Source organism: Falco cherrug, chromosome 9, assembly GCF_023634085.1.
Source record: "Falco cherrug isolate bFalChe1 chromosome 9, bFalChe1.pri, whole genome shotgun sequence".
Classification (NCBI taxonomy): Eukaryota; Metazoa; Chordata; class Aves; order Falconiformes; family Falconidae; genus Falco; species Falco cherrug.
In genome coordinates this window covers 31,432,798-31,459,255 of record NC_073705.1, presented here as the reverse complement: position 1 = coordinate 31,459,255, position 26,458 = coordinate 31,432,798, and the positions used below count along the sequence as shown (strand labels likewise).

Sequence of the window (26,458 nt, the reverse complement as noted above, 5' to 3'; positions counted from 1 at the left end):
CCAACATCAGTCAGTATACATAAATTGGAAAGGTTAAAAACCCCCAGAGGCTTAGCAGTTTCTTTGGTTATGTTGGGTTTTTTTGTTGTTTTGGGTTGGTTTTGGGTTTAGTTTTTTTGCAATTTAGGCTGACCCTTTTAGAACGTTACCATGATTATGTTTCACTTGTCTTCTGGAAACACTAACCCCAAGTCACATTAGTTTTAGTTGATTAGATAAATAGCACATCATCTTTTAAATTTAAAAAACTTTTGTTTAAAAAAATAAATTATGTTTTCTAACGCAACATATTTAGCATGTACCAGGAAAACCAATAGTGTCTCCAGAGCATTTTGAAAAAAAAAAAAAAAGGGTTTTAGCACAATTTTTATAAAGGGGATTACTAGAAAGTCACAGGGTGAGATGATGTGATTTAGCCACGGATTTCTGTTTACCCATTGTTCTCCAGAGACATCTGCTTAACAGAAGCTGCAGTGTACTCTATCACTGAAAAATCATTTTTTAAAAGTTGTCAGTACCTTAGCCCTGCCAGAAATTCCATTACAGCATTGTAGTTGCCCATATTCCAGCAGCATTTTGCCACATGTACTAAATATGAGAAGACTTCTCGTTTCTCCTCCATAGAACCTGCAGTCAGGATCAGCCAGGTAACCCATGAGCTCACCTTGTAAAATAAAATGGACAGTACAGTCAGCCAAAGCAACATCACTTACAGGATTCATGCACACTTGATGGATAATGCAGGGGTTTTTTTGTTTCCTTCTGTCAGGAGGGTATCTATCAACATTCTACTTACACATATGGCCAAATCACATATGCACTGCAAATGTACCTTAACATACAGACATACTCATGTTACAACAGTTAAATCATTAACTACTCTAGAAATATTTACATTAAAAAAAAAAATACTGTACCTTAATATAAGATATTCTGAATATACATTCAGGCCCCAGAAGAAAATGGACAGCTTAAGGTAGCATTGATTTCTAAAGCTGCCAGAGAGATCTGCAGTGTAAATTCTCATTAGCACAGCTTACAAATCTCAGCCTCACACTGAATAACCCTTGTTCTTACAACATGGACAGTGACAGTTGATAAATGCGGATTTTTATTTTCACTGACTTTCATAAAACTGGTAGTTGTATTTTATGTACAAATTTGCTAGTTTCTATATGCACTGGATATTTAAAATAATCCACATTACCTATTTGCAAGATCACAGGTGAAGTAAACAAAAAAACCCCACCTTCCTGAGTGTGGCCATACTACCAACTTCTTTTTGGTGATCAATAAATGTCAGAATCAGAAATTATCCTTAGTATGTAATTCTGTTTGTATTTAAACAAATAAAAATCAAACCTTCATTTTATCAGTGTGCAGACTTTCTCTCCAGTTTATGTTCCCACAACATCCATAAAAAGTAGCTATATTTCACATGGAAACCTAATTTAAACCAACTGTTCCTTTTTACAATATGATTCCCCGGGGGCTTGATTTTTGTCATTGTGTAAACACTTGGGAAGCAATAAACATTATTTGTTTACTGAAACTGAGTTCCATTCTTTGGTCCTGAAGGATTCAAGTGCTTACAGACAATACCAGTGTGAGGACAGGCTTATAAAAATCAGAAAATGTTAGTTCACCCCTTAGGGGGCATAGACTTTTATCTAAAAAAATCAAGCATTTGAAATAAAATGTAAATGTATTAGTACTAACAGCAAAAAAAAAAAACCAATAAAAAAAAACTACATAGGGCTTCCATTTATGCAACTGTATACAGATGCAGTACTTTGAGCCTCTCAGTCCTGAGGGAGAACAATCAAACAATATGAAAAATCTAAGTTAATATTTAATCTTTCTGACGCCCAAATCAATCAAGAACAATTATTGAGAAACATGGAGATCAGAAGACAAGCCATAGCTCCAACACATGCAATGTATATGTGTGTACCAAAAAACCCCACATTAAGACTGAATTCCTGAAGAAATTAGGCTACAAAATTATTCTGCCTGTAATGCGGTGAGGACGTACTCGGGAGTGTGTACCATGGGGATGCTCTAATGAGATGTGAAGATCAAGGGACAAAGGACCCATTAGGAAACAGTGTTCCACCTGCTCTAGCCATCATTGAAAAATGTGGGTATGGAAGGCAAGAGCTGGAAGAAACCTGCTTCAAGTTTAGCGATAATTGAAAGAAAACAGATCAACTCCTGTTTCAGTAATTACTGTATGTTTTATAACTCACTTGTAACAATAGAAAAGATTAGAAGCTGATAGCAGGTACAGAGTTTTCAACAAAGGTAGAACAAGTACCAGAGTCCAACGTTGTGCATGTAAACGTGCTGAAGAAGCTTTCCCAAATACAGCCTTAATGCTGCAGAGGCCACAACATAAAAATAAACAAATAAAAACTATTCATATTGGATACCTATACAAGACATAGCTAACCACTGCACTAGCTCTGAATGAGAATCTGAATTTAGCTAAAATTTTATTTGAAGTGTTCAACTGGTTATTCCTAAAATGTAAAAACTGAATCAACAAAGAAGTGCATAGCTGAGAGCATGAAGGTATGGAAAAATACAAAAAAACCACCAGAGTACTGCATGACATGGGGGCCAAACGAGGGCAAAGCCAGAACAAAAGGTAATAAAATAAATGCATTTAAAATATCAGAAATTGTGAAACAGAACAGTTAAACCTGTGATTCAAGGTTGGCATAGATTTGTTTGTGTATGCTGGAATAAAATTATGTATTGTATTTGGATACGATTCCCATTTTCCAGAAATGGCTCTGTTAGGGAATGCAAACACTAAACATGTAATCTCACAAAAAAAAATTAATATTTATCTGGTATGAAATACCAAGTGTGGCAAGGACAGTTTGATTAATATGTGTTCAAACATTTTAAAGAATAATCTAATTTTAAACAGATCTGTTTTAATCTAAGATAGTAAAGATGTAATGTTAGGAGAAAACAGTATCAAAACTGATCAAGAATGTCTAAAAAGGCAAATGAATTCAGACTCCCCACTAAAAAGCAACCGTGAAACTAGGACAGGCACTTGTTGAAATATTATTTAGTAGAGAGTTTAGGACTGCTGTAAACAGTTATGATGAACCCTTACAAACACTCTGTAAAAGCAAACAAAAAATGATGAAGGTCAGCATGAACAAGTCTTTGCAGCCTCGAGATGGCGTATGTATATGTAAGAGCAAAATAAGGGTGCAAAAGACAATAGTCTGCCATAATCTTACGCTCACTCCTCTTGCATGACAAGAACAGGAGTTACAGGATGAATACAAAACATTTTAAAGATCTTTCACTAAATAAGAAGGAAAAATAAAGTGTCTGAATCTCTAAATTTTAAAACAGAATGGGCAAAGGCAGGTAAAATGGATTGGCCAGACTCAGGGGATAGACCTGATCATCTAAAGATACTACCCACTCCTGAAAAATAATGAACATGCCTCCTTTAGAAACTTTGGTATTTGAATTTTTCCTGGAGATCAGGAAAAGTGTGAGGAGCAGGCTGGGATACTTCAGTCAGATGCAGATACTGGAACATTTCACTCATATTATTTTACGCATTGATGAAATTAAGAATGAAACAGAATTATTCCTCTACATATGCTATAGACTGTTTCGAGTTATGGTTCTTTTATGTCATATCTAGCAGTAGCCAGGCGTATAAATTGGCCTTTCTGGTGGTTCTGAATACCATCAGGTCTCCATAAAGTTTTTCTATGAATTATTCAGGGACTCTTGGTTGATTAATCTGAATGCATCATACAGCACCCAGAAAGGGAGGTTATGGACTTCTCAAAATGCACAGTAGCCTGGAATCCTAAAACTGATTTCTTTGAAGGTTTCATCAGTCTGAGACTAGAACAGTGATGATTAAAATGCAACAGTACTGTCAGCAAGAGAGAGCAGAGGAAAGGAGCTGTGAACAAAGTTCATCTCCTTTTGTTTAGTGAGGTTTTTTGCTGAATGCTGTGTCTAACATCTGCAACAGCTTTTCTACTCATAGCTTTTTTTAGTGAAGACAGCTGCTGGAAAGGGAAGAGAATTCAATCAGATAACAGAGCTGAGGGGGCATTTCCCCAAAATTAAATGTGGTCCTGGGGCCCAACTAGGAAACAAACACAGAATTAACAACCAGAAGTGTCAGTTATCCACTTAAAATGCCATGGAGGATTTTTATTAATAGAAGTTTTGAAGGTGGGAGATCTGGTTGAATCAATAGGCTTTAAAGGAGCAGAAAATCAAAGCTGAACCTCAGCTGACTGAGCTCACTTCCCAGCTCTGAACTCCCTGAAGATTCAACTGCAGATTCAACTGAAGGATCATGAAGAGCAATATTCCAAAGCTCTTTAGTAAATGCATACTGGAACAGCTTGGGTATGGCATTAATTTGAGCTCATTACTCATAAAGGCCCCAACTAAAATTAATTATGTAGAAACAACACTGAAATGCAGGTAAGTTGAAAGGACTGTGACCTTGAGGAAAAATCACATATGACAGCTTAGAGGAAACTTCAGTGTATTAATTAAAGCATACACTCACATTAAGCAATACTCAGTAAGCATACTCTTGAATTTTGTGTTTAATTGATAAAAATGTGAGCAGTCCAGAGTATATCCTCAAAGGTATGCCTCTGCAGGAGCCACCGACATTCTCAAATGACTGTATAGCTGCCACTGGATCCCCAAAATACCTGATAATGCACATACTACATTTTTGATGCCAGGGATGCATAAGCTTCCTCTGCACAGATGGTATTCAAGACATAACAAACTTCAAAATCTTAATTCAAATGGAAGTTCAGAAATGGGATTTCTCAGATGCTGTCTGTGTACACCTGAGCTAGATGCATCTCACACACACACAAAGCGAGAACAACTCTGTATATCTACTTATTTCTCAGTGGCAATGGAATTCACCTGGAAGTTGAATTCAAAACCCAGTTTCTTCCACTTTGGCAAGCATGTAGTGCAGACACTATTTTGGAGTGGCAGTTTCTCTGTCACTAAAACCAGGTGTGATCTCTACCTCCAGAAGGGGTTTTCTAGCAGAGGGAAGAGAGCAAAGCGGAGTTCCATCCTGGCAGGCTCTAACTTCTGGACACTTCAGCCAGTTAGATGCAGAACAGCGCTTCCCCTTCCAGGAGTTCATCCTTGGTTGGCTTGCAGAGCTACCTCCCCAGCTGCACCACACCTAACCTGAGGGTGAAGTGCCACCAGGGAGCCAGCTGCCCCATTATCAGGCTGCCAGCAGCACCAGGGCTTTACAGCTCAGGCAATGCCTGAACCAGCTAGCTCTGGGACCACAGGCAGCACACCCCAGCCAAAAGGGTATGCAGCAGGGGCTGTGCCAAGGAGATCAAAATACACTGCAAGTTTTCCTCAGAATGAGAAGTAACGTTTTTTGGGCCAAGCTTTTGTGTTAGATAGCACTTAAACATCACATCACAATCTACATATCAACACGTTAGTAATTTTTTCCTTAGTCTACTTTTTTTTTTCCACACTCAACTTACACAGTTCTGTTTACGTAACTCATTTCAAACTCCCTTCAGAACAGAAATCATCACAGCAAACCTATAATTAGATTTCCGTTGCACTGCTGATGAGTCTGAAAAGTATGAGAAAATGTATCCTGGCTTCATTACTGTAACCCACATGATGGCAAGACACAAGGAAAGTCATAAATTAAAACACAATCCACTTAAACAAGTTGACAATAACATCCGTCTTTTCATTCAGATGGATAAAAATTAGTGTCCTTTGGGGTTACTGTATACTAATATTAAGTAAATATGTTAATGTATGTAAATAATCACTAATATTAAGTAAAAAAGCAAAATCAAATCGTACAGATACTTAGTTAAGATGTAAATATTTTCTGGTGCCACAATACAGAGAAGCACTGACAACACTGTGCTGAATTAATTTTAGATACATTGTAAAGTACCCTTATTTAAAATTTTCAGAAGTATAGGAGCTTCCTTCAAATCCAAGTCTGAGCACAAAGGATCTGCATCACATTTGCAGGCAATGCAAACTGTAGCTGAGCAATGATCTCAAGCATAGTAGTACAGTAAGATTTGTAGAGTTTTAGGTTCTTTCGCAATTATCTTTTTATATCACCTCTATTTTAACTGCACTAAAATCTATTCAAACTTTTTTAAAGGGTTTTAGGCTTATCTTACTTTGGTCAAAGTTGCCAAATGAGTTCAAGTTAGGTATTGCTAATGCATTTGGGAAAGGCATAACAGCGTTAATCTTCAAACATACTGTGAATATTTTTGAGTCAGTTACTGAGTCTCATTCAGTGTTTCAACTCACCTGACTTGGAGTAATGATAGACCTTCATTTAGGACACACAAACATTCCTTTTTCAGAACATCACATTCCTAGAAGGCTCCAGACTTCTGTTCTGATTTTCAGATTTCCCTTTTCATTTGTATAATGAATAATATACTTTCATATTTTTTTTTATATATATATAATATTTTTATATATTTATAAAGAAAATGTAAGTTCCTAAAATTCAACTGTCAGAATTAATAGCAGGAATATATTTATTTAACATTTTATTTATTTAATTATTTAGCATTTTATTAACAAAAATTAAACCCACCCTAAACTTTTAAACACAGAAAACCTATATAAAGCATTAAAAAACATATAAAAAATAAAAACATTAAAAAAATAACATAAGCCCGGTTTTGATTACCTTATCTCTAAACTACCACTGATTTAGTCATGTATATATGCAGGCAAACATCTGCCAATTTATCAGGGGCAGGATATAGCTTGTTACTGATGCTCAGCTGCTTTTACTAATAAAATATGAAGGACATAAAAGAGACACCCATGATGGAACTTGATCCTCAAGGTCTGGCACATGACCTTAAAGTCCTTACAAGCGTGAACTACAGGACTGTTTACCATTTAGTCTATGCGAATCCTGTTCCATGCAGTACACAGGATGGAACAGTGCTTAATGCATGCTGAATTAACAATTTACTTTACTTTTTCTTCTTTTAGTCTTCTAATACTCCAGATTATAATAATTCATACATATATAAAATTATTTACTATATTTAGCTGCTAGAGAATGTATTCCGTGATTAATTTTTTAATGGGAATTAATTTATTATTCATCTTTTACCAGAATATAAATGCAGAGGTGGTATTGAGGAAGAAAACATCTGTTAAGAATCTCCAGCTGTGAAGCCCAGTGTTTTGTCATTCGTACTGTTTTACACTAATTTCCCCAGCTCTTAACTTTATCAGGCTTTTACAGCAATTCCCAAGCTACATACTTCAGTGGGTGATGCTACATGGAAGAACATGTCTTCTATTTTTATATCACATTTTTTAGGAACTTCATAATCCTTGAGAAATGCAGCTTTCAGAGGTGAAATGAGCAAACACAGCTGTCTACCTGAAGTTTAACGCTTGCGATTGCTAGTAAGTAAAATAAAACCTTTTGGTTTACCACAAAGTAAGATTACAATACATACCTTCTCTAACACCTAACATAAAAATTAGCCATGGATATCTTTCTATAATAAATTGTAGCTGATTTAACTACTGCCTACGCTACAGGAAGCAAGCAAGCAATTCTAATACTGATATAATAAAGTATGTGTATGAAAAATCTCTGAATGGAAGACAGGAAGCTGATTTTTCAGGTATCCAAAAGGATACCTGACAATCTGTAACCCATTTAACAAAGCCATTCTGGTTTTAATGACTTTGATAAAAATCAAGAAATTTAAGTAAAATCTGAAGAACATGAAAAATCTATGCAAAAACCCCCAAAATAAAACAACAAACCCTCACTGGATATCATGCAGTATTTATGGCAAGAGGGAAAAACATACATTATCTTGTTTAAAAGCAGAATTCTTTGGGTATCAGTGTACTCTGACTTCTCCCTCTCTAAAAAAAATATTAAACGCACCTTTCACAACCTGACAAAGTCTTTCTACAAAGTAAAAGTGTTGTTGAGCGATGTTATTCTTACAAAACCATAAGGAGCAGATTCATATTTATGAGGCTTTTTAGAACACGAGCAGTGTGCAGCATTAGCACTAACAACTGGCTTCCTTTGTATTGCTAACTGTGCACAAACCCATCAAGTGCATACTGATGAATGTAAGAATCACAGTATGTAACACAGAAGAGGTTTATTTTACATGGGCTTCACTGAAGTTTCATTATTAAAATTTTTGGGGGCTTGGTATAATATGCAACAATTTTACAGATGCATTTTTAAAATCTGAGAATTTCAAATTGCCTAGCTTATGAACAGATGGTTCACTTTACATGCTTGAGTAAAATTATATAACCTCACAAAGAACATTTACCATTTTAAATCTGATTAAACGCTATTCCAAACAAGGACTGGAAACAGTTTGATATTTGTACAAACACAATCTTTTTTAAAGGATTATGCAAACCCATTTAAGCATTGCAAAAAAATGCTGAACTAAGAGACAGAGTGCAATATTTATTTACATTCCATTATTTCACTAAAATGATACGTCCCTGTTTTGCTAGTGGGGGTTTAAATTTGTGTTTCGAATGAAAATGAAGAAAGCTTACAAATTTAAACCATTAAAAATAAAAATGTCATTAATTAGTGTCCTAAATAGCCACATTTTTAATTAACTTTATTGACTACAAGAATGACTTAGTGAATGATGAAAACACCCCAGCAGCAGTGCTATACCTGAACAGTTCAAATATTTTTACCTTCTTAGCTTATTTTTGGGCAATTCAACCTTAAAAAAAAAAAATCACCTTATGTATTGAACCTCTTATTCTGCATTTTCAGTTCCATACTGGGACTACCTTCAGACAGCTGTTTGAATGATATTTCAATTTGATACAACTTTAAATCTAAGACATTACAGTTGCTTTGTATGCATACTGAGCATGGAAAATTAAATGCTTCATTTTGTTTTAAGTTTTTATTGTTTTTCTTTTACTTGAAGCCGTGGCCAGAAAAATCAAGTTACAAGAGACTCTTTTCATGTTTATAGAAAGCAATGCTTGAAATTACTTCAAATGTTTATATAAACATAAATGTTTACTATGTGTACATTGAACGTGTGTTTCTGCAGTTGCTTTGCTGGCAAGAGGCAGAAGTGTGGCTGGGAGTAAAAACCATAAGTGTGCAAGAGTCTGGGAGGGTAAAGATATAGAAAAAGGAAAAGGTGCTCAGGAAGACTGTGGCATACCATAAAGGTATCATACTGAGCAAGGATCATATCGCACTCGCATTAAAGTAGTACGGGAAACTCATAATAGCATACAGGAGTCAAGAAAAGAACTGAATGGACAAAGGCACAGTAGGCAAAAAGGAGAGACGGAAAAAAGTATGTTGTTACAGTTCTCAGGGTCCTAAAACACACTTAGGTACCATTTTCCTAATCTCTTCCCAGCTACCAGGGCTCTACTAACTCTGCAGAATCTCCTTAGTATTTCTCCCACAGTTTTTATACATCTATGAAAACTAAACTTCTGGCAGTCAGTGCTTTCTTAGACCAGAAAAATAGTTTACTACTACCACTACCATTATTATGTGCACAGTCTTAGAGAATCCAAAAGCCAACAGTTTTGCAAAGCTGGATGTTACTATAATTCACTCTTGTGAGCTAATTCAGAATCAGCTTCTAATTACACTGAGTAACAGGAAAGAATATCTGTCTTCAGCTTGATACACTGCCTTGCTCTGACAAGACTCTATGATCAATTTGATATTATTAGAAGCAAATGAAATATCAACTGTGTCTCACTCATGAGTACATGTTGTGCCCAAGTCTCCACTATCATATAACTACAGTTTTAATCAAACTTTAAAAGACTATGGGCTTTATTTATAGTTGGTGATACTGAATGCACATAGCCCAAAATCTTAATCATAAATAAAACTGAATAGCAAAATACTTTCTAATTATCCATGTACATGTGGCACAGGCTAAAAGCCTAAAACATTTAAGAAGATGCGAAATATCTACAGGTGGATTTGCTTCTTCCCACTCCTGTAAATCTGAATTTATTACTGAATCAAAGTTACATTCTATAAACTGGCACATGTAACAGACACACAGGTTTTTCTCCAAATACATCTGGCTTAGTACTGTATTTATCCTTATTTATACAGGGATACTATGCATCCTTGAAACATACTGAAAGATTCTTCTCTACCTGAGAAAATTTAGAGATGTTAATTCTTACATTGCAACACTTCCAAGTTTGGATCTATACGCTTTCTAAAAATACAGAAAAAGTCCATCATTTTAAAGAAGGCTTTCCTTACTGTCTGCTGGCAATAAAACCAGAATCGGAACAAACTTAGAATACTGTACCAAACTTATTTCATAAAAATCTTATTTAGTCACCTGCTGTTGAAAATTCGAACCAAAAGCATTCAGAGTATCTGAAACAATGTTTTCATCAAAACATTTACAAAGTAACAGAACTATTGACACTAACAGCATGGAAACAAAACAACTTGTAAGATCAAGATGTGTAACACAAACAAAACTTCAGGTCAAATATGTTAAAGGGACAGAAATGTCATTCCCTTTCTCCAAGATCATTTGAAACCTCAGGCTGTTCCAAGAAGAAAATGAGGGAAAAACCATTCCATTATTTATCTTCCAAAATGAAGATCCATTCATTTTAGTGCCCAATTTTCCTACAATACATCAAGTAAAAAATGAAATTATTTTCCATGTTTTCACTTTCTCCTTTAAACGTCTTCTGAAATATTACAAAGATTTTTTGTCACATTTTCTATACAGTACAGAGACAAAAGGTCAAAACACAGAAACTTTATGACAGCTGAGATTACAAAGTGCCATCCTAAATATCAGGATGACCGCTGGGTCAATTAAAGTTTAGGAAGAAACCTGGGTTTTAAAAACAGCAGTTAAAACTTTTTCCTTTCAGTAATTTAACTTCTCCTTGGATTTTGTATATTTGTTAAATATGATGTAAACCTCAGGATTAAGGAACAACTGAAAAAAGCTGTGTTTTAATTGCAGTATTGTAAAAGAACATTTCTGATAAATAAAGTTCCAATTCCAGCCACATTTAAATATCTAAGATTGTGCATGCACTGCCTAGAACAGCTGTGGATGTAGGTGCATACAATATAATTTCCCTCTCCTTTTTCCCAAATTCAACAAAATTCCTGGTTTGGTTTTCAGTGTTCGATGCCACCCTATTACATTACTCCAACAAGGGGATAGATTGGATATGTTCTTTACATCAGAATTAGCACCTTTCTAACTGCAGGGCACCAGAATGCATTTCTTCTTAAACAAACCTATTTATTTTCATTAATTATGAAATATGTGTATTTCAAATCCAGTGGGAGCGTGTATCATTTCTCTCAGTTCTGTTCTCCTCCTTAAATACATGGTAGTTATTACATAGCAATCTATATTCTTTCTGCGGTGCAGTAAATAATAACAGCAATTTGGTAATACCTTTCATCAGCATCTCTCATCCTTCTGTGGTTATCCAAGATTTTTAACTTTTCCTTTTTCAAGTCTACTGCATCTACTCGACATGTTGAAAAAAAATCTCTAATTCTTTGATTATTTTTTAATTTATTTTTAGTTTTATGAACTATTTCTTGAACACTAGTGACCAGGCTTTCTATCACAGCATTATAGAAATCATTTCAACTTCAGTGGCAATCTCCACCATGACTATCATCTTTCTGTAGTACCTCTAGGGAAGCAAAAACTGAAAAAAACATGTCTATATATGTAAACACTACAAATCTTTAGTGACTGGGCTGTCATATGAACTTCCACCTGTCTGAAAACTCCATCAGACAGTAAATCCTGCAAACTGCAACATTACCAGGTTGTAAGATTCTTATTTTCCTGTGAAAATTTTATTTCCCTGTGAATTTCTGTTCAGACTTGAGAGCTGGAATGACGCAAAACTTTTAATACACAAATGAAATACAACCCGAGAACGTATTCCACCGCATTCTGTGGGATTCAAGCAAATCACTCATGACTGACCTTTTTCACAATATATTTTTGAAACAAGTCATTGGGTGTTCAAGCCCTTTATCATGGCAGCCACCTTGATTAACACACTAGGTAATAAACTGATACTTGGAAACCCATTACAAGAATAAACACAGGGAAATACATAATGCCGAGGTCCCCTCTGGTAAATATCTAGAGTAGTATGCTCTCAAGTATGGGCTAAGCCATAACCATGCTCTCTTAAACAAAGGCAGTTCCCCAGCCTCGGCAGCACAGGATTTGCCAGTTGCATATTCGTGCTACTGTTTGTGGAGTGTTTGACAGTGGCTTTAATCCCCGCTATCCAACTTTCATGTCTCTACAGTATTTACACTACTACAAGTTTTTTCTCATATTGTTGACAGTCAAAAGAAAAAATGTATACATGAAGATGATCTAGAGTGCTATAATTTCCATCTTTTGTGAATATTAATAAAGGTAATCTATTTCTCCAATCTTCATTGTTTATTTTTGAAGATCTTTGTATTTCAGAAACAAAAGCCACTCAGTTATCAGTTTCAACCAATGCCTGTGACAAAGAAAGGTATCTCCAGCTACAGTACGGTTCCTCGCTGTACCTCTGACTTTAGGGCGAAAGCACTCTCTAAAGCCACGCAATACAGGGCAAGGTGAGCAATCAGCGCAGCTCCCAGAGGTAAATGAACTGTGCCTCTTCCATTCTATAGAGGACTCAGTCCACCAACACCCTGAGCAGACACTGACATTATGACAACTACGTTCAGATTGTTGCACGTTAAAAACAAAATGCGTGGCTCTTCAGACAAGGTGTGAGGAGGCTGTAGAAAACCTGCCACAGAGACAGTAACAAAGGAACTCTCCTAAACATTTATGTTGGTTACCTTGCCTTAAAGCAGGAATAGAGCTCCTACTGGGGGGGGGGGGGGGGGGGGGGGGAGTGGAAAAACAAACAAGCAAGGGCCAGAAATTAGATTTATATCACCTATCATTACTTATTTTTTGCATTGCCACTTGGTAACACCAAGATACTGGTTAATGACTAGCTGGCCAAACCCCCATTCAACCTTTGCCAAAGAACCAGCCAGCACACTCACTTCAATGCAAAGTCCTTCTGGCCTGAGGCACAACCACTTTTTTCTCCCTGCTTGTTATTTGTGATGCAGATTTCTCACTATATGCTTCTTAACTTGGTTTCTGAGGGTTTTTTACTCCTTTTTACACTTATCAGCTCCTCTCATCAGGCTTACAACACTGATCTCAGAACAAGAGAAACTGACAAAAATATATTTCCATTGTCATACTAAGAGACCAAATAATTTTCAGAAATATTGCAAGACTCCCAAGATGTTAAAACCAGGTACAGATACAATGAAACACTGATGTTAGCAAAAGCTCCAGCTACTGTCATCCTGCCTTTCTACAGACAAAAAATTTTAGGAAGTGTTCCTGATGGATCATCAGCACTATGTGATCACTGAATCACTTCCAGTACTTAAAGTCAAAACACCTTACCCAGCTAATACAGCAAAAGAAAATGCACATTACAGGCTTCATCCAGTGTTAGACAGTGCACGCAATATTACAGGCTGACCACTCACCATAAGTGCTTTCTCCTGTGTGAGTTTTTCCTGTACCTTTTAGCTCCCATTGAGGTCTAAATACTGTAATTCATATTAAGCAACACTAACCGATAATAAATAGAACAGTTTAAACAAACAATTGGAAGATATTCATACTCTATGTTTCTCACCAGTAACAGTATTTAAATCATTCACATCTAGAAAACAACAGTTTTGCATCAGCCAACACATTTAAAGTATAAGGGAACCACGTGATGTTTCCCAGTATCTACAGCTTGATCTTGCACTCTGCAGTCAATGGGAGTTTGCAACCTGAGTCATGAATGGGGATTCTGGGAGTTACTGGAATATAAGTAGTAAATACCAGTAAAATTCATCTCAATAAGACAAATTTTACCCCCTACCTTTCACTTAAACTCACTTTTTAGATTGTTTTAATAATTTGAAAATATTTTCATCTTCATTATTTTTGTTAATTTATTTTATAATACTCCAGCAATGCCATGCAATCTAAGCTTCCATGAAAATGTCAGTATTTTTCCTATTAAATAAAGAAGTTCCTTCGTGTCAGAAAACAGCAGTTATTGGTGTCATTTTAAACACGTGTTATAAAGTGTTCCTTACTAATACGTAGTCAGAAAAATTACTAAAAATCATATTGCTTTATGAAAAATCCTCTATATACTATAATTGTTCATGTAACAGCATAATGGCATGAAATTATTTTTTTTCCCATTATGTATCAGAAGATTGTCATCCTAAAAGTCATTCTGGCTCCCACATTATAAATACACTTCAGTATTTCTATAGGCAATGCCAAAAAAAATCAGCCTGTGCTCACTGACTTTTGCCAACAAAAGCATGACTCTTTGCACAAGAATTTTTTTGCCATTTATAAACAAAGACATTTTGAAAGTTCACGCTTGTGATTGGCTATGGCAACTGATACACTCCATGGCAAGATAAAGCAGATAGTGATTTATAACAAGGAGTAAATACACACAATAATTCCATTTAAACATATAACATTATGTTTAAAAAAAGGTATGCCAGATTACACTTAAAATTATCCATTGCACTAAATATTATATAATCTATGCACCAGATATTCAGGAATTAATTCAAATTATATGAAAAATTATCCTGTGGTACTACCAAACAAGTAATGCCAAACTACAAAAATTACAAAGTCACAGACCTTTAACATTAAAAGATAATGTTGACTATTTCACCAGAAGGCAACTCTAATGCTAAAATTCTTACTGATGTAGAATAGTCTCAGGCATTTCTGACATGGCTTTCATTTTCACCACCTGCTTGCTCTTCAGTCCTGTGACTGCTTGGTGTCAGAACACAGGACAGTCAATCTAATTTGCACAGCTAACTGCAGAATGTCCTAACAAACTGCTCTGGCCTCGCACATCACCAGGCCATCCTAGAGCTTGACCACTTCACCTTTTTCCCACTGCCCTCACTATAGTGATGACCGTATGAGAAACACCACAGGGAGGAGAACCTTCGGTGGGTCAGCAGCTAAGTTTTCCTAAATACATTAACTACAGCTAATTTAAACAATCTTTAGGCTCTGTCTAAAGACTGAATATTGTAGTTGCAACTTTTATTTATGTTCCCATAATATAATCAGGTGAGAGAAGCCAACATGTTTACACTATTTGAGTTCCTAAATCTCAGTAACGTGCAAGAAACAGGAACACTTTGAAACGCGCTAAATACTCAGACACTGATTCTTACTTGCCCAGCAAGCAGGAATTTCACTGGAGGTTAATACACATTCTACCTTATCTACTTAATTTTATGCTGTCTTTTTGTTACCTGCACAATTTTCATCTCTTACTAAAGCATGAGAACACAGTGGATAACATACCAGAAGAGCCTAAGCCAAGACTATCTTCATTTTATTCCACTTCTAAGAATGTAGAAACCACTAACATTGCATGTGGTTCACACAAAAAAGGAAGACAGAAATTATTCCATTTTTCTGCAGCTAAAACCTGAGGTTTTATTTGGGCAGTGTGTGTGTGTGTGTTTACTTTGGGGTTGGGTTTTTGGGGTGGATTGAATTTTCTTTAGTTTTCTCAATCTTTGATCAATTTTCTATCAAATTCATCAGAAGATCACCTTACTAAAAATAAAGTAAGATCTTAGTAAAGAACACACGATTTGGCTTACGGGAACATGTCATGACAAATGACACTTCTTTGTATAACAACACTGAAGACACACACAGTAATTAAATAAATAAATAGTGCAGATTAAATAACTAAATAGTGTAGTTATACAGAATACAGACACTTCCAGCTTATAATACTTCTGTGCTGACTCCTAAGATCATGCTTAGTCTACAAAAGCCCGAAACAAATAAATAAAACTCCAGCTCCTGAATAAAATACTAAGCTGACTGGAAGTATACCCCATACTGTCAGTACAAATACAAAGAAATACAAGTTTGTAATTTTTTTCCTCCTGTTTACTTTATAACATGCAAGAAAAACTGAAGCTGCAGTTTTCCAAACTCACTGAACAAATTGGTCACATAACTCCTATTCAGTTCAGTGGAAGTTATTTAGCTAAATCCCCTGGTCATCTTAACTTACGCTTTCAAAATCTGTCATTACAGCTAAATTAAGCTCTGAGCGATACAGGAAATAACTAACACACAAATCAGGTGACAACCCTTATGAAAAGTAATGTAAATGTTTTGTCTTACCTCATTAAACCTTGTCACAAGGTCGTCTACAGCATTACGTTCACCATTGGGAGAAGAAAGAATAGTAGCAGATATGGAAGCTTTAATGGATGGCAGCTTGCTTTGACATTCAGTATTACCCAAATCCCTGGTTAAAAAGCAGAGGTAGTCAATGGGTAAGACTTTCCGGTAGAGCTCCTGCTCCTGCTCAGTCAGAATGCTGGCAACCTCCTCCGGGAACTGGATGAGGTGCTGCAGTTCGATCAGCTCTCTGCTGATACCAGCCACATTGGAGGGAAGGACGCTGGAGCCAGCCATAGATGTACACGCTTGACGTTCTAAAACAAAACAAATCAAAAAATTATTAGGTTTCACCTTTAACTTTTGGACCGGGCTGTGCAAAAGCAAGACAACTTGTTCCTTTTCTTCTGTTCAAGCGTTCATTCACTCAGCAGTACACTATATTTAAACAACCCAACACGTTCTTTTAGTCCAGGTCTTTCTGCATATCTCTGTATCTAGTATAAGCTAGATAGCAGGTAGCTGGGGCTTCTGAGGTTGTTAAACTACTTGCCAAAACACAGCTGCTTCCTGACTTCTCCAAACACCTGCTTCCGTTACCTGCAGTCTTGTCAAAATTCCAAATATAAGATCATCTGGGCAGCACGTGGCTCTGTTTTGCCTCAATATTAGAGTACATGGTACAAAGGGGTTTGAGGCCTTGACCGCGGCATCAGGACTGTACTGCCACAAGAAGTGATGTATAATGATCACATAAAACCCATGTGAGTCAGCCTATTTCTTCATATTCCTTATGCTATAAGATGCAATTTATTTGAGTTCACTGCATCATGAAACTAAATGTTTGAAGTTACAAAACATTTTTCATTCTTCTGGGAAAATGCATATATTCAGGAATGTTCTATCCATTATTACAAAACATTCATGGTAGTTTTATAATATCCTAGCAGTGATACTTCTTGAAAAATAAAACTTTTCCTAAGAAGGAAGAAGCCAAGCTTTGTAAGACCATGTGGAAAGCCTGAAACATCAACACAATGATTCCAAAACAGTATGAGTCTTCTGACTAGATAAGTTTAAAATGGGTTCTCTGAACAATACTTTTTCAAGGATTTCTTAAATGTATAAACAGTCATAGTAGTGGGTTCTGTACTCTTCTTTCCCAGGAAGAGGAATATTTTTTTTTTTTACATTGTTCACAAAATATCTTCAGACATTTTTTTGCATACATAATGGAGGTACATTCCAGATCTATCTTTTACTTCAACTTTTTAAGTATCAATAAACTCTCATTTCATAGAGGGAGCAAACATTCTTTCTGTTCTCTAAAAAAACCCAAGGTCATAATGACAGATTACAATTCATTCTCTTACAATAAACAAAATATGCTACATTAGGTTTCCCTTGCTACATTCATTTCATGCAAACTCTAGTATCAATCAATGGGAAATTAAAAGGACATAAAATTGCCTTTTCTACTAAAAGTCAAAAGATAAGTTACTGCAGTCCTAAAATAAAGCCTTTGGGCTAACAGAACCCGTTGAGAAATTTTTAAACACATAAAAGGCTTCTGAAAGAGCCAAAAAGTAATAGTTTCTAATTGTTACTAGTGAGGAAAAAAAAGTAATGGACTTAATCTTCAGCAACCAATATTCTGGTTACATAGTGAGGAATGGTATAACTAAGGCTAGTGAAGTATTGCTGTACAATATCTGCAGTTATCAAGAAATCTCTGTCACTGAAACTCCTGCAAGAAAGATCACAGGAAAAAAGACAGTTACAAACAAATGTTGACATGTTGATCCTGTTTTGGGCTGCAGGTGAAGTGCAATGAGCTTCTGCGTTTCCTTTCAGTCTCGCTTGCTTTGATTCTACATGAGACCCCGGTTGTTTTCTGCTTCAGTCTGTGTGGAACAACTCTGAAAGGCTTCACAAGAAAAAGCTCTTAAAGCTCAATTGCACTGTCCTTGACTTCGCAACAGAACATAAGCTTACAGCAAAGTAAAAACAATGCAAAATATAATGTTCATGTACTATTGCATGGACTGTAAATCGGCACAGTGCTTTCCATGTACAGCATTTGGTAACTACAGTTATAAAAACCTTGTATGTATCAATACAGTAGGAAAGGAAGGAGTAACTCTACAAGGAGCATGCCCAGTCCAGTAGCGACTGATGGAAGAGAGATCACACACAAGTGAAGATGGGCTGTTCCCCAATGCACTGCTTGCTGATGAGATTTAGGGGTGCATTCTCAGTAATTCACCCACATTCATACTTCCAACAGATCTATATTCCACATTGTCTCAGAACTCCAGCTTTGCTCAAAGACCTCAAAAACTGGCAAAGATTGACAGTGAATTTACAACAGGCTAGAGCACTGATCACGATCTTTTGCATACCACACTGCTTAAGTAAAATTCAGGCTCCATTGATTACAGCCTCCCACATCTAAGAACAAGGCTCAAACTACTCCAGTGACCAGAGGTAAGAAAGTGCCTCCACAGTGTATGTCCGGACTGCCAGAAACTACTAGGAATATCTCATTTCAATGTTATTTCACTAGACTGACTGCCCATTGATCAAGTCCAGCAGAAAGCTAATGCAGGGATTTTGAAAGCCTTTAATGAAAGTACTGTTAATGAAACCATCGTCACCCATAATGCAGGCTTCACAAGCCAGCTTCATTCTAACAGAAAAAAGCTTTCAAAAAGAAAATCTTTTTTGTGGAAGCTAAGCCAAGATGATTCAAGTCACAGGCTAAACAAGATCAGCCACTGGTGTTGCTGGATTTTGAAGATGACAGAAAATAAATCAAACTCTCCCCGATTCAAAAAACTGAATTTCAGACTAGGAACTAAACAAGCACTGCCTCTTTAATGCAAGAGCACATGGAAAAAGCTGCTGCAGCAAGAGTGCAGCTGATATCAAAGGAGAGGTGCACAGACCAAACAGAATTATGAAAGTCACAGCTCATAGCTAAAGTGTGGATATAAATACTGAAGAAATGGAAATATAACTTATTTCTGTTGACTATTTCTACACCTATAAATATTTCTTTTATCCATAATTCACATCTTTGCAAGGCTTGGTTGTTGACATATTTCACCTCTCCAGATTCTTATTTGTTATCTTTCCTCATTCCAGTTTTTTTCTCTTCTGTGTTTTATCACAGAAAATCCAGGATCCTCATTCTCAGCTTCACCATCCTCCATGATTTACACTCTGCACAAAAATCTACTCCTTTTACTTTCTTTTTATTTGCCTGTACCAAGCTAGTCTTTTTCTTGGACTATATTTTGTCTCTTTTTCATATCTAAGACTTTTATCATTTTTCACACCAGTAACTGATCTACACCTCTCTGTTTCTGCTATAAAACTCCCTAACCACTCTCATCCTCAAAGTCCTCTAGCTTTGTATTGTCATTTTATGTTCTTCAGGAAATAGATCCTATCTTTCTGTGCTTCAAAGAAAGACCAGGTCCTTAGATTAACTTGCAGAAGGGAACTGCTTTCAGGCCAAAATCACAGTGAATTCTGTTATGGTTAAGGCAGGATACAGTCCTCACTAAAATTGGGTGCTGCTGCAGTGAACCATATTATTCTTTGTGCTCTACCACATCCAGTTAATGCTAAAGTTAGTAGAAGAAAACGAGGACCCTGACTATTCGTTTGCAAGTGTCTAAAACTGGAATTGATAGCTTTGCTTATCCTTCTGATAAACAACTGAAGCACATAACCTTTTAAATAGCAAGCACTGCTTTTATTAATCAAAACAAGATAACCTCTGCCTAGCTTTATAAAAGGACTCATGGGTTGACTTAATCATTGCTGATACACATGGCAACAAAAAGGTCTTATCTCCTCTAACAAAAGCATAATCTGTTTAAGAACGGGAGAAAAACACAGAATGCTTTCTTCAGGATACTATTCAGCCTAGGCTCATCATAAACTCTAAAAAACACTGTCTCAAGAACTAGTATTTTTTTTTCTGTAAGGTTTAGTATATTCTTCTATCAACAGATTAACTTCAACTTAACTCAACCTTTATTACTATAAACTTGGAATTTTGGTACATCTTGTATATGTATAGGCTGTACAAAGCTATATTGAAAAATTTCAAGTATGCAAGTATGTAAAACTATCTGTACATTTTTGTGTGTGTACACCAAAAAGTTTCAAGACAGTCTTTAAAAACTGTTTTCCTGGTGTTTTCCTCTATTGAACCATATTGTTCATATTTGCTATATAAGCCAGAGGTCGATTCAGTACAATATGAAAAACAGGGAGTTCACTTTAAAGAAAAAAGCAAATAAGACTTTTCTAAATAAAACTATGAAAAGATACTGCTAGAAGGCTAGTGTTAATTATCTGAAATCATTCATAGACTTTTTCCACATTTGTATGTTCTTAGTTGTGACATGTGATACATCGTAACAATAAAAGCAAAATTATCTGTACGTTTACCATATTTGCTGTAGAAGTAAAATTTCAAGGTGCTTATTTATTAAATTTTATTTCATCATGCACACAGATAATTAATACACAATATGATATATATAAATGTTGGGCTGCTGCCACCCATTTTCTCTAAGCAGAAATTCAATATTGGGTTTCAGCAAAGTAAGTGGAATTCATACAAAGACAGAAAGAAAATAAATACAGCCCTGACTGTAATCGCACCAATGTCAAATATGCTAATCCTGTGCAAAATTAGTTGCCAACCATGCAATTTGTACTTTGATAAAATCACATCATTTTCCATGTGAATTGTGACCAAGTAAGGACAGTGGTACAGAACTACTTTCATCCCAACTCAAACACAACTACTCTTACATTTGATACTTGTAGGAATGTGCTACATGTATGGCAGTACACCCAAGGAAAAGCCACTGTATTTTTTAAACAAACACAATCTCAGAAAAGTAAACCTGCCAAAAAGAAGAAAACTGACTTTCAACAAAGTTTGATAAATTGACAAATGAGATAATCAGATTTGCTTCTTAGTTTTATTTCTAGGTTGCTTTTCTTTCTGCACTTACTTTGCGGGAAAGAAGCATTCTCTCTACATCCAAAAACCAGCAACTTGAAAGCAGTGAAGTGAAAATTACAATCACTAAAAAAGCACTCACTCTCTAGAAGACTACTGGTGGAAGACCCTGTGATTATGACAAACTGTGTTCTAAAGCAGAAAACAGGTTTGAACAGCTGTAAGAATAAAATTAATTTTTCAGCCTATTATAACATCTTATTACTCGGTTGCTTTTAAGGTAACAGACTTTGCTTCCATGAAGTTATACTACTGTGACCAAGATTACACAAATATCTCAGAGGAGTATTTTTCTCACCTGGTATTAAAAGATAATAAAACAAATGGATTATAATAGAAACCTTTTTAACAAGCCACACTACAGACATCATAGAGACTGTATGCTTTAAGAGAACATATGGATTATGTTTACTCTAAGAAAATAAAAGTAGATCATGGGAAAAAAAAAAACAAGAGAGCCACAGGTAAACAACTGTCAATATATGTAATACAGAAGTGTTCTGGTTAAAAAAAGAGGAAAAATACATTTAAAAACTCCCCTAAACAGAAGACACATATGTAATATATCACAGTTTAATTGAACACCAGCTTCAGACACAGACCAGCATAACTAGGATAGCGTATGTCCCTTGGATGTGACATATCTCAGTAACTTAATAACCAAACCAACAATCTTTTGTTAATTTCCTGTTCCTCTTCTGTATAATTAAAAACATATCTCTCGTTCTCTTTTAATGAACATGAATCCACTATTACCAATTTTGACTGCAAACAACTCCAGTATCAAAGGGCCTGATACTAAACTCAGTGGGAAGCTTGCCACAGAACAGGATCAAGTTCAAGTTTAATTTTACTGTAAAAACCACTGAAATTAATACATCCCATTTCTTCTTCAAATTTACTTGAGAGTCAAGTAATCAAAGAACTGGAAGATGCACATGCTCCCTCTCCACATCCATAAATCTAGCAATATGAGAGCTGCTTCTCAAAACTGCCTATCAGCAGGCATCATAAATTATTAGCAGAGGAGCTCTGGAGCTACAAGGTACTTGCACTAAATAAAACTGGTGTTCAGTATGACCTGAGTATCAGTAAGGAGAAGATAATACCCCAAGCAAAAGAGGTTTCCCAGATGATATCTTGAAGACAAGATTTAGCCAGGGTGTGTATGGAAAATAATTTATTAGACCAAGTGATATTACAGACACACTCCAGGGGCACAAAATCTTTTTGAGGTTTGGAATAGGAACAGCAAACTTCACAGCTAGTTTGAGAATACCTGTTTTGAGTTTAATTTGATCATGGTAATAGCAAGACATTGGAGAAGGTGATCTTGCAAGTCATTGCAAAGGGCCAGGTGAAAAAGGAAAAAAGGTAGAAATAACCTGTAGAGCAGAATTTTGCTGGAAATAGATCACTGAAACTGTAACACACATATTTCTATGGAGGCTGAGATTTTATTGTTGAATAGAGTTATGAAAGCACTGGAGAGGTTAGTGGTTTGTTTTGTTTTTTTTTTAAAAAAAAGGCAGCAATCATATTGAGGTGTAATTGAATGAAATTACAATTATATGCCACAAAATCCTGGCTCATGAACTGACCAGCATAATGGAATTCAGCAAACAGAAAGATACAGAGTACTTGCAACAAAACTACTTGCTCTTAAAGTTACTTCTTACTTTAGGAAATTGCAAAGGGTTCCGATTTGAAAACCAGACTCCAAACTGTATCCTCTTCCTATCTTTTGCAATTATAGCATCAGTCAAATCAAATCCCAGCAAAAAACAGAAAGTACTGTATAGTTAGAGATTCAACAGGCCTATATAATTTCTGACGTGAAACAAATTTAAGTTGACTAAACAAATTACACACTTATCAGGACAGCTGAGATGTATAGGCATGGGAAAGATTCTCCCTCTCCCCCAAGCTGTGGACAAACACTCTCACAGGGTAAAATTATGCACAGAGAAACTTTCACTCCGATTTTAAAGCTGAATTAAAGAAGATCAACTTGAAGTACTTACATTACATACCAATCCTTACATTTTTCAGAACTTCCTACCCATAAGTATGAACTTGAAAACCTATTTAAACTCTGGTTGGATTCAGAAGAACCTGTTTGTAAACCAGATATATGAGCACTGACATAATATATGGAAGGAATTTAAAGCATCACCATGATTTCACCACACCTGAGACTGCCATGCCTGCCTCTATCATCCCTAGTGCACAGCTACATGCTGCCCTGCATAATTACATCCACACTTCTGCTCAGATTACCGGCAGACCATCCCCGGGCTTTTATTACTCCACCAGTCTGAGTCATTCACGGAAATATTTTGCAGCATACAAAAGAAGAACTTGGCTGCTTGTCCCTGAATTACCATATACTGTCAACACATTTAACCAACCATTTCCTGCTCTGTGTGCAATTTGGCTGGTACTGGCAACAGCTGATAGAAACCATCACAGACTTGTCCATAATAAATGGATCTGTTGGGTTTGCTTCTGGCTGTATACTCATCGGAAAAATAGCAGAAACAGTAATTTCGACTCTACCAAAACAGTAGCAGACCTCAGAACATAATTTATCCCATTTAACACTGATTTCATGGAACTAGCAAAGAGCTGAGACTGCATCCTCATGCAGACGCGGGATGACGAGCAGTGCCTCCAGATTATCTTGTAAGAGTCACTGTGATACTGTGGGTTAATCCCAGACAGCAAACATTTCTTCTGCACCTGAAATAATAGGCGTTGAAGGTAGCGCCTAACAAATTACCCCTACGCTACCACAGTAGCAAATGGATATCTCAGCTACAAAGAGCACTCAGTGCTATGCAAGATTTGGCTGAACACAGACACGTTCATAGACATTAAGGGGAGATGAATCAGCAGCGTGTATTGCCGAAAGTCAGAAGAGATACACCATCTACATATTTAGTCAGAAAGCAGCCTTATTGCTTCCAGTTTACATGTTTGGCAATAGGCCACCTGAGCCCTGCTAGTTTAGGGGACCTTCACCTATTGCTATAGTTCATGAAACTATATCTTGATTTCAGAACACCTGCCAGAACAAGGTTTAATTATAAATTTGGTAGGTAAGACAGTGAGCGTCCCATCAGCTGGACAAAAATTAGATTTCAAAAGCTATTTGATACCAACATGCCATCTGTCTTGCTGTGGCAAGTTGCAGCCCGTGCTGTGCAAGAGCAGACTCAAGATTTCATTGCTTCAGAGGCAACTATCATCATGAAGGCTGGGTGAAGGAATTCAGGGAAGCAAAGGCTGACTTGTAAGTCTACACCTTGATATCACAGTGTAACAGATATGTGGAAAGGCTGTAAAGAGGTTAATATGACACCGCCACGCTTGCTGTTGAACTGTTTTCAGCTTTTTCATTACTTTCTGCTAATCTAATCCCATCTAATGAATCCCTTCCTCTGCCAATCTCCTGGAGATGTTTTCAGAAATATTCCACTTACACATACATTTCACAAATCTTTCCCCTAACCGCTGTCACAGTACAGTCTATCAGAATGTTGACTCAAGCAACACACCAGCAGGACTCTTGATGCAGCATCTGCATTCAAGACCTTTTAAAATACTGAATATAAATACAGCTTAGCACATGGAATGCTAAGTTCAAATGCTAAATAAATGTATATATAAATTATGAGATAAAATCCAGCCCATAAGAAAGAAATGTTCAAAAGGGAAGATTTATGAGTTGACTTTGGAAGAAAGGAGTGTTCTAGAAAAAGAATGTACAGTTCTCACTGCAAAATGAACCAGTTACTGCCTGAGTTAAAGCAGACCCCAAGTTTTAACCTCACCCACAAAAACTGATACAAAGCACGTCCAAAATCAAAGCAGGAGTTTCTGCACACTGACAGAACAAAATTTCATTAAAACATATACAACTAAGTTAACTCAGCAATGGAGAAATACCCAGTGGTTAAACAGAGCACAAGAATCTCAGATCACGTTCCAATATTTGACTGTTTTGATCAAGATGGAACAAAGTTAAACTTACTTTGATTTTTTCCCACTTACATGAAGTACAAATTAAGTAATTTTTCAGTTTCAAGAATAAAACAACTCTGTTATAGATCAGTGAGAATAGAGAAAAGGTGAACAAAAATGCAATTTGAGGATACATATATACCTATGGAAAACAAGGATGTTAAAAATAACGTATACAAAGTTAGGTACCATTAAAGCAGAGACTCATGATCTTGATTTTTCACTTAACTGCAAAACTGCAACAACAGACATTTTCAATGTTTCAGAGCCTCAGCCCTCAGGTGTTACTTTTTAGCTTGAGGGCACTGGTCTGATGTGGAATCGGCAATCCCTGCAAGTAGTTACTGATCTGCTGTAGTTTGCTTCTTGGCTGCACAACTTGTAACAATTGCCACAAACACAAACTGCATTTTTGGCTTTAAAATCCTCAGAAACACATTTTGTAACAAACATCACCTTCCTTACTTTGGTCTCACCCTGAAGGTCAGATTACATGGGGCAGGAGACCCTTCAAGGATACTGGGGAAAGAGGAATGTCTGTTCTCACCTCGTCCGGTTATCCAAATACTACAGAGAATATTAATGCCTAAATTCAAAGAACTATTTCAATGAAAATTGTTTCGCTTTGGAAAACAATCATTAAGTAGAGGCCTTTAAGGTAAAACCAGTAAGAATGTTCACTATGGCTTCAGCGTCATACCAGATGAAGCAGATACTAAAACTGCCATTGATGTTAGTGATATATGATGAAGACTTGATGCCTATCAGGCAAATTAATTTTAAGTATAATTATGTCAAGGAATAACACGAGAATTAAGTAAAATCTGGTAAGTACAGTCTTTGTGATTAATGATTCCTGTCTTTTGAATCCAGTGCATGAAAGATGCTACCAGATTTTCCACATAAACCAAAAGGAGGCAAATCCGCTGCATAAGGTCTTTTGGTTATTATTCTTACTGATTATTGGAACAAAATTAATCCAAGTCACATCCAGCAAAAACAACAACACTTG

General features: G+C 36.2%; 1 protein-coding gene across 3 annotated transcripts in view; it reads right to left on the bottom strand.

The window, feature by feature from the left end:
- Window positions 1-26,458, bottom strand: part of PLCE1 (phospholipase C epsilon 1) — a 163,928-nt gene that overhangs the window by 45,300 nt on the left and 92,170 nt on the right. For all 3 annotated transcript variants that reach the window (XM_055720516.1, XM_055720515.1, XM_055720517.1), the window contains exons 4-5: window positions 16,371-16,687; window positions 519-664 (exon numbers count right to left, since the gene is read on the bottom strand). In XM_055720516.1, coding sequence (XP_055576491.1) covers window positions 519-664; window positions 16,371-16,687 — 463 coding nt within the window. The remainder of the gene's footprint in view (window positions 1-518; window positions 665-16,370; window positions 16,688-26,458) is intronic.